Here is a 9,971-nt window from a genome sequence, read left to right on the forward strand (position 1 = left end):
TCGGACACTCCCGCGTCTCCGTAATCCTATGTAAAATTGATATCGCCCTTTTTCCGGTACATTATCTCCGCTCGCAGCTTTAACCGACGGCGGCTTCTCGCATTCACGCTTCCCTCGACACACGTTCGATGCGTGTACGCGAGCTGCTGCACATTCGCTCGTACATTCATAAACGATTGACGGGCACGATGCATCGCGGGCCCGCAATGGCGCCATGCTGTCATCGCGCGCGAGTACACGCAACAACAAATTATTGCGACCGTCATCCATGGGTCGACCCCGGGGCGCGGGCGTAAATCACGCGCGAATTAGTGACGCCGCCAATCCGAAATATCTTTCACGGGGATGAACCGGTATCGCCGTTTTACGCGACGTCGATGTCCGACCATTTCGCCTGTCCGTTGTACGTGAGATGTATCACTGAGCATTCCCATTCACGGTTCAACTATTGACGTGCGTAATATACAATAATATATATATGTATAAAGTATCGAGTTTTTGCGTGTGAAAGGCTAAAAGCGAAATTACATGTGTGTAAATTATTGTTGGAATCAATAATGATTGCTTTTCATTCACAATCGTATCGCGTGATTATTTAGTATCAGTTTCATTGAAAAAAAAAAAAATTATAAAATATCCAACAAAATTATAAGAATCGTCGAAATACGAGATGAAGGGTATATTGCACGCTACTTAAAAGAAATTTGCTGAAATACTTTTATCTATTTTTAATTTAAAAAATATTTGAAAAACAATGAGATGCAAAATCTCTTTTGTTTAGTACACGTCACTCGATTCGAAATTTGACTGCAATTGAAATCCGGTCTCATAATTTTTTGGAATACAGATATGTGAGACGTACAGCACACATTACGTGTAATCTCGCGATGTAAATCATTGCGAGTGTGACGAATTGGCAAGCGCATAAATTGAATTTCGCGCAATAGAATTTTCGTGTGACGTTTGCGTACAGCGCGTTAACAGAAAATTTGTAACACCGTGTGTAGTGTGTGGCAGAAGGCAGGCGCGGGGGTGCACGTGAAGAAAAGACAGGGGATTTCCCTATCGGGGCGCATTTCCAGAGCCAGATATCCCGCGCGCTTCCCGTGTGCAGCGCAAGCCGGAAATAAATCTCGATGGACTGTGCCGCCTCGCGGTGCTCGCCGTCGCGCGCCCGCCAGAGCGCGAGTGCTCTCTCACAGACGCTGAAGAAGCAGTTGGATAGCGCGGCGAAAGTACGCACGTTGAGCTCTCTCTTCCTTCGTGGAATGGCTTCATTGAATCGGGGACAGCGTTTTTCGCTGGCCATTGCCAAGTCAGCTATTCCATTGCCGCGCGTGTCTAAATAATCTCGAGCACCTGCCGAACGCGACCAAGTGGATAACTCGAAAGCGCGGGCTGCAAAGAGTAGCGCCGCGCCGAATCTGCGCCACGCCTCGACTTGAGTGACTTGATGACGAGATGGAATAAATCAAAATTAACAGTGTTTATTATCTTTGCGTTTTCTTGATTCTCGACAGATGTCTTCATTTATCTTCCCTCATTTCGCAGAAGGCTGATCTCGCTGTCGGCTCGATGACAATCAACTACGCGCGCGAGAGCGTGATCGACTTCACGAAGCCGTTCATGAATTTGGGCATCTCGATCCTCTTCAAGGTAAGTCCGACGGATCTCGCCGGTAATATCTCGCTCGCGCAAACCCGGCAAAACCGCGAGTTGAACGCGCGAATTTATTGCGTTACAAGGCAGCAATTGCATCCCGCTCTCGGACCGGGATATTTAAAGCTATCCTATATAAAGCCTCCCCCTTAATCTCCCGGTTCACGAGCGCGAAATGGCGTTACCCTGATAGCTCATATTTTTATTTCGTCCACGTCCCGCGCCGCATTGTGGCCGAGGCGGGATCCAGCTTTGTTGGTCTTTCCCCTCTCTCGTCCCGTGTATTTTTCCGCGCCGCGCATCTGTTATTCTTATTTGCTTTTTTTTGCCGTATACTCCATCTGTTGTTGTTAGACCATTTTTATTTGGCAGCCGGCACGAACGTACCCATACTCAAGAATCAACGGAATGCCGATGAAAGTTTCGCATCGTTGAATAATATCCCCCGCGCCGATATTTTCGCGTTTTCATATTTTCTTGTTTTCCTGCTTACTTCTCTTTTTTTTCAAACTGCGCGTCCGACGCGCATTGAAAAGTTAATAAAAACGCGTCCGCGAGATAATTTTAAAACCGCGCGAGATATTTACGTAAAGTTATAGTGCCGGCGGTAATGCGGGAGAACTTGCTATCCGTATATACGACTTGTAATTCGGTCTAATTTCGGCGTCGGCTGTGTGACCATAACTAGTTCTTATCTACTTGCCCGTAAACCGACCATTGTCTAACGGTCACGTCTGTATAATGCCTCCACATTTTGCTAAAATGGCCAACTAATAGTCGAGTGTAAATACCACTTGCATATAAGAGATTATTATCCACGTATCGCAATAGTAACTGACTGCTCAACCTCATCGAACATCGCAAACGAAAATCATATGTATCGCTTACATTTGTTTATACTTAATGTGTATAAATAATTCTTCGAATAATTATAACTCCATCATCTTTCGCATTATCGTAAAGGCTAATTACGATAAAGCTTATGTTGTTGAAAATAAAAATCGTTGCGCGAAATAACATATGTAAAGTACCGTCTATATTTCATGTATTATTATATTATTAACTCATGTAATTCGTATTTTAATATGCGACAGATGATGCGTAAAGTGCCGGGGAAAAAAATCGTTTACGGTCTGCTTGTAAATTTAGTCTTCATTAACCCGGCTCGTGCTGTAAGATCGTGCTATGACAGTAATATCGCGGCGCTTGACGATGCACTCGCGTGTAGTACTAACACGCGCATGTATGTATGTTTCCCGCTTATAACACGATGCAGCACATGTGTTGCGAGATGACAGAAGGGGGAAGCAGACTAATTAGTGCCGCTCGTAAGTGATGGCACGTAAACGGATTTAATAATCGGAATGTATCATCGATCGGCTGACGCGTCGAGTTAGTGAGCCGATTAATTCGATATTTGTTCGACGAGTCGTTTCTTCATCAGCCGTTTTTGCCTCCCTCCACCTCCGCTCCCACCCTCCCGTCCCATCGCCCGTTCTTCATCCACCCTCTCTCTCTCTTCTTCTTCTCCTCTCTTTCTCTATGCTTCTCTTTTTCTATATCCATCCCTATACTGTCTCTTCGCCCGACGTCTCTTTCCTGATTCTACCTTATCACTCGTGAAGCTTTAATTATTCTCGCAATGTCTCGTGCCCGGGAGTTTCTCCCGATTCGCGGATTCCATTCGATCGATTCGGGCGGCAGTACCGGAATCCCACCAAGTTTCGACTCGCGCTAAATAATTCGAGATGCTGGAGTTAACTTCTCTCTCGGCCAGCTGCACTTTATACCGTAACGAGCAGCGGTGGGACTCGCTTACTGCGAAGTTAATAATGGCATTGCGCGGACGGGCGACGTAACGGTACCGATGGAGAAGTTAATTTCTCGAGCTTTTGTAATAAAATTTTCGCGACGACGGCCGCGGCGCGGTCGACGACGGGATCGTTGCGTCCGGGGTCGCTCCCACCTCGTCTATCTCTAATTCCTCGATTTCCCGTGGAAAATCCAATCGGACGTTTGGACCGACGAAATTTACGGAACGACCATTTCCGATCTTTGCCGCTAATTTTTCTTTTTTTCTTTTATTCTTGTTTTGTTCGACCACAGTTTTTTCTGCGATACACCTGTATATATTGAATCAGACTCGTTATTTAATCAGACTGCTCCATCAATAATAAAACTGAAGAATCAGCACTTTAAAATGTCATTATAGAGAGCAATCGTTGAATAATAGAGGTATACATATACAATAACATAACTTCTTCGTGAAAAATCAATAAAATTAATCACCCTTCCTTCCCAATAATTAATAACTCGATAGATTTCATTAATGTTACTTCAACTTCTTTTCTGACGGAAGCCTCTAAAAGTGTATTTTCTAAAAGCCATTTTTTTATCAATTTACCAACGGATTCTTAATAAGCTACGTAAAATGAACGAACTTTTATCAGACAACATGCGCGTCTAAGATATTTCTCAGAGTCGTTTTTTTTAAGATGTCGTTAAAACATTATTAGTAGACATCTTAAAAACGTTTTTAAAACTTTCTTAAAAGACATCTTTTATTGAAGTTATAAAACATTTGTAAAACATTTTACAAATTTTAAAATTTACAAACTTTTATAAAACATTTTGTGGGATTTACAGCTATTTATGACCGCAATATTTATTGATTAGAATGCATATATATATGACATGGGCAAATGACGGAACTGTCAAAGAAATTACATAATGATGTCTTTAAAAAATTATTGTATTATATTTTAATTTTTAATATCTGAACAATTTTATTTGGATACATTAATTTTTTATATAATTTATATCTTAGAAAAAGATATCTGTTGAAAAATTGGTAAAAAAATAGAACTTTCATATTCTTTAGGATTCCTGGGAGAGAATCTTCCCACATTCTTGTGTCGTGTATTTCTTTCTACATTAGCCCTTTCAATGTTATATATTGTATTTTATGTATACCTAAATAATAAATAATAGCAGTAACACAATGCCAATTATATTGTCTTGAAGATCTTCCCACAACGCCAATGTTCAAACTTCGAATGAAATTGTTCGCCTTAGTTCCCGATTTGACGCAAGCCAACTGCTTAATGAAGATAATTAAGCAAATCACCGTTATGCAGTCAAGCGTTAGTGACGTGGTAATCTTTCATCGTGATTCACTGCAGGATTAATTATAGACTACGTATATTACACTTGACAGAACCCACGAAAGCTCTCTGCTCAAATACTTGTTAGTTGAGAGATCGATATTAATATTTGTTAAAATCGATCGTGATGTGCGACGACGCGACGGCAAATTAATTGCTTGCAAATAATTGCAATCGAGAGTGATTCGAACGAATTACTTATGCGGAGTAGTTCGCACGCATAAGTTACATTTTCATCGAGACAACGAGGCGTGAAAAACTCGATAAGTGGACTTCTTATAAATTAATTAAAAACGACGGAGGCTCTCTCGCGCCGCGCTGACGATGAGCTTGCCTTTCAATGCGGGGATCCGTTTCTGCTCGAGCAGGGATTTCCCTCCGGCGAATATTATACAAGTGGCGCGCGGTCCCTCTTTTCGCTGATTGCACCAATCGACATTGATCGGCCGGAGGGTGCTTTCTAATTAATGTAGGGCGATCGTTTAATTGCAATTAATGTTGCAGTCGGCAGCTGTTTCTACTTCCAAAGCTATATCCTTTAATCCCGTCACATATCCATTACATATTTTCGCTAAATTTCGCAATATATTTACGACTCGAATTATCGAATTACACTACACGAAATATTCTAAATTAATTGTTAACATCACGAATCCTTCATGTATGTTACATAGGTACTTTTACAAGGGTCTAGTCATTTTTTTCATCGTCGACAATAACAGGGACAGGTGCTTTCTGCTATGTTATTTTCTTATTTCCTCGGAATCAGCATCTGCTATCGAGAGAGCGAGCGTTAAATTTTACATCAACCAATTCCATTCGCGCAAATGTATCGACAGAAAACGAAGATTTCAACACCAGGCATTTAGTAACTATCGTGATACATGAATAAAAAATCACCGTGATCGATATCAACCTATACAAACGTATTGACAATTCGCTACAATTATCTCGCTACAAATCAATTTTTTTATTTATTATACCCTGCAACGTATTACGCTTATATTTTCACGTGTTCTTTTTATTTTTATAAGCAGTATATATTAAATTCGACTCGTTATACAATATCATACCAAAACATCGCGTGCATTATGACTGTCAAAAATTGTTTCTTTCATGTAATAATTGCGTAGCCCTAAAAATTGATAGTCCATATAAAGTGCAGTATACTCGGAACGATTAAATATACAAGTATAATAAAACCACAAAAGTCTGAGCGAAAATTGGATAATAATCTCAATGTGGGCAAAGTAAATTTCGGATATTGCATTAAACAAATTAATCGATTTCACGATATTACGTTTAATATTAATTAAGATTGCTAATTAAGAATTGTTAAATTACCCGTGTGAAATTTCTTCATCATTACACATATCGCTCCGATATTACGCAGAATTAATTAAGCTTAATATTATAATGCACATTTCATACATATTCTCCTTCTCTCCTTTTTATGCGTACAATAATTAGTGAAGTGCATCTGATCGTTAAAATAAAATACCGATTAAATAATAAAAAACAAGCTGAAAATAAAAATTTCCAGCGATAAGCTTTATTATAATTTAATTCTTTAATTGCTAATACAATTATTTAATTTTTTAAAATTCCAGATATCAATGTTATTAAATAAATTTTTAATATATGAAAACGAAATAATGTTTTGCTCGTGAATGCATAAGCGAATAAATTTTTCTAATATTTTAAATAGAATTTAAAGCGTTCGTATGACGAACAACGAGATATCAAAAGTTCAATAATTCTTTACAGGTACCGACTAGCCATCAGGCGCGGCTTTTTTCCTTCATGAATCCGTTAGCGATCGAGATCTGGCTGTACGTTCTAGCAGCGTATGTTTTGGTGTCGGTGACGATGTTCGTCGTGTCGCGATTTAGCCCCTACGAATGGAATAATCCCCATCCGTGTCATCCCGGGCCGGAAATCGTCGAGAATCAGTTCTCCTTATCGAATAGCTTCTGGTTCACCATCGGAACCCTCATGCAGCAGGGCAGCGATCTGAATCCCAAGGTTTGCGTTTGCGAGTTTCCGCTTTAATGTCGTAGGTATTGGGTATATATTATATGCGAAACTGATCTTATATATGAATGTAAATTATAAGGTGTTATGATGTTACATTAACGTAACGCGTTTATGTTAATCTTATCGTAATTACCTTCATAAACAAACTCATCAATGCCCCTTTCATCTATAATAGACTAATAACTCGTGAAATAACTCTCATAATAATCGACCCTGGTTTCAAGCGTCCATTATATATAATCATTATAAGCTATACTGTCGCATAGTTTATTTTATACTATCGATGACAACAATGCAGGTGATCTTAAAATGATAACGTTACAGCAATTTTTATGATATTACAAACGTGATATATATATATATATATATATATATATATTTCCACAACGATAATTATTAAACAATTAAATTTCTGTTCCAATTACGCGCATTACCTTTACTTCAAGTGATTATCCATTCGAAAATGTCTTATTATCAAACACCTTCGCGATAACGCTTCGCAATTTTCTTGGCAAGCAAACGCAAATGTTCCCGTTCAAGAAATCTCCAGCTTTCATTTGCAGACTTTCAGCTTTTGAATTAGTTTTCAAATACTGAGAATCTCCTATTCAACTAAATGAAACACCCGTTAATCCCCCCCGGAACGTTTGAAAGATATATAGTAAGGATGTAAAAAGAAGTGCCGAAGTATTTTCAGCGTGATGAGGAATTAACGTTATTTGAAGGTGTTATTACGAGAGATTGCAGTTCTGCTATTAAACTATATTAGGCGCACGTTAACGTAGTTATCGCAGTATTATAATATTGATCATTAAAATTAGCTATTAATCGAGTTTACGGTACACGTATCGCTTTGCAGTGAAATTAATACGAAGCCAATAGCGATAATGAAGCTAGTCGTTAAATCGATGTGCGGCGAATATCGATGAAATGATGATATCTTTATCAGGCTACGAGCACGCGTATCGTCGGTGGCATATGGTGGTTCTTCACCCTGATCATCATCTCGTCGTACACCGCGAATCTAGCGGCTTTCCTCACGGTGGAAAGGATGATCACGCCGATAGAGCACGCCGAGGATCTCGCCAGTCAGACGGACATCGCATACGGAACTCTCGATAGCGGAAGCACGATGACTTTCTTCAGGGTGATTAATATTATTATCTATTTGGAATACGGATGATGGAATATAATAGCATTAATATCTCTCTATACTAGTACTATCTAAAAAAAATACTATACTAATATCTCTGTAATGTTACAGAGAATAACTGTAAATTAGAATTTGACTCTCAAAGCTGTGACATACGCACATTTCCCTTCCACATTGTAATATAATACACATTATAATATAATACAAATATTCAGAAGGTATGTTTTTAATTGCGCAAGAAACTGTAAGCTCGTTAGCTTGTATGTAAATCCCCGTACTATATTGATATTTTTACGAACGCTTGAGTTCACGTCCAATTTATGGCCTGTTAATAACCAGATAATGATTGCGCGCGATACAGCCGCGTAATAAATACGAAAATAATTATTTTGCAATTATTATAATGATAATCGCCTCCGTTTACGCGGAAATGGAGTTTTAATCACGTCGCGTCTTTCGCACCGATTTACAGAAACTTTTCCGTTGGCAGTTAATTATAAAATAATATTTATCAATACGCGAAATTTATGATGCTCCGGTTAAACAATAACGATTATCGCGAATTATGATGATAATAAAATCTGATTTTCTGCGCTTCTCAAATTTCGACTCAAGGACTCGATGGTCGAGACGTATAAGAAGATGTGGAGATTCATGGAGAATAAGAAGCCGTCGGTGTTTGTTCCGACATACGAAGAGGGTATCCAGCGGGTTCTTCAAGGCGATTATGCCTTTCTGATGGAGTCGACCATGCTGGATTACATTGTCCAAAGGGACTGCAATCTCACGCAAATTGGTGGCCTGTTGGACACCAAGGGATATGGAATCGCAACGCCCATGGGTCAGCTATTACGATCAATGTCTATTTTCATTTTGAAACATTTTTTTTTACGATCCAATTTGTAATGGTTTATTGAGCAATTAAAAAAAAACAATTTTAATATTAAAAAAAATTGATATATGGGACGGTGTATATTCAATTGATAAAAGATTTTTAATCCAATATTTATAAATAAATATCTATTTTGCCTTTTACAAATTGATTTTTTCTCTGGTCTTACGTCAAAATAAAAATAAAGCTACTTTATTTGTACTTGATAATATATCGCGCAAATAAAAAATATACTTTTAATTTAGAATGAAAATAAATCGCGTAAAATAAAGAGTGCTTACTAAGTAGACGGATCTACTTAGTGATTAAGTGATTCAAATTTCCGAAAAATTTTGCAGGCTCACCCTGGCGGGATAAGATCTCTCTAGCAATTCTGGAGTTGCAAGAGAAAGGCGAAATTCAGATCTTGTATGACAGATGGTGGAAGAGTCCCGGGGACACTTGTATGAAGACGGAAAAGGGAAAGGAGAATAAAGCCAACGCTCTGGGCGTCGACAACATAGGTGAGCGCCTGTCTCGGAGAATAGCGCGTAAATTCTGAATTATACGCATCATGAGTTTCCTCGGTAAAGTCATAACACGGAAATTCCCTTTTAATAGCCGCAAACTATTTCCTATTATCTTTGTTGGCTTATTAATCTTATGTAAAATCGTGAAAGCTCTTTGATCGGCGGAGAACTTTAAAATGAATTTTTCTGATGAAAATAAATTTAAATATTATATCTATTTTTCAATGAAATTCTACGACGAATTATTCGAATCGTGTGAACGTGCAATTTATATACTTTAGAAATTTTTTGTAATTCACTCGTTTTAATTTATATTATAACTGAGAAAAAAAATTGATTGTACGAACTAAATTTATATAGTTGTTTGATCCAATAGTTAATTCAACAATTCTTTAGTTGCACAAAGAAAGATATAGTTCAATCATTTCAACCATAAAAATTGTTTAATAAAGAATTAACTAAACCAACTCAATTAAATTATTTTGTTCGAATAACTAGTAGTATTTATTTGTGTTTGCATGTTATTTAGTTATCCAAGTAATATATTTGTTTAAATT

The 9,971-nt window shown here is 38.2% G+C and overlaps 1 protein-coding gene across 3 annotated transcripts in view; it reads left to right on the forward strand.

Annotated features, from left to right (window-relative positions):
* LOC105455007 (glutamate receptor ionotropic, kainate 2-like) overlaps positions 1–9,971 on the forward strand; it is a 122,342-nt gene that overhangs the window by 108,036 nt on the left and 4,335 nt on the right. For all 3 annotated transcript variants that reach the window (XM_011698024.1, XM_011698025.1, XM_011698026.1), the window contains exons 12-16: positions 1,552–1,656; positions 6,591–6,848; positions 7,810–8,007; positions 8,629–8,854; positions 9,244–9,408. In XM_011698024.1, the coding sequence (XP_011696326.1) occupies positions 1,552–1,656; positions 6,591–6,848; positions 7,810–8,007; positions 8,629–8,854; positions 9,244–9,408 (952 nt within the window). The remainder of the gene's footprint in view (positions 1–1,551; positions 1,657–6,590; positions 6,849–7,809; positions 8,008–8,628; positions 8,855–9,243; positions 9,409–9,971) is intronic.

This window comes from Wasmannia auropunctata, unplaced genomic scaffold (assembly GCF_000956235.1).
Source record: "Wasmannia auropunctata unplaced genomic scaffold, wasmannia.A_1.0 LD335963.1, whole genome shotgun sequence".
Classification (NCBI taxonomy): domain Eukaryota; kingdom Metazoa; phylum Arthropoda; class Insecta; order Hymenoptera; family Formicidae; genus Wasmannia; species Wasmannia auropunctata.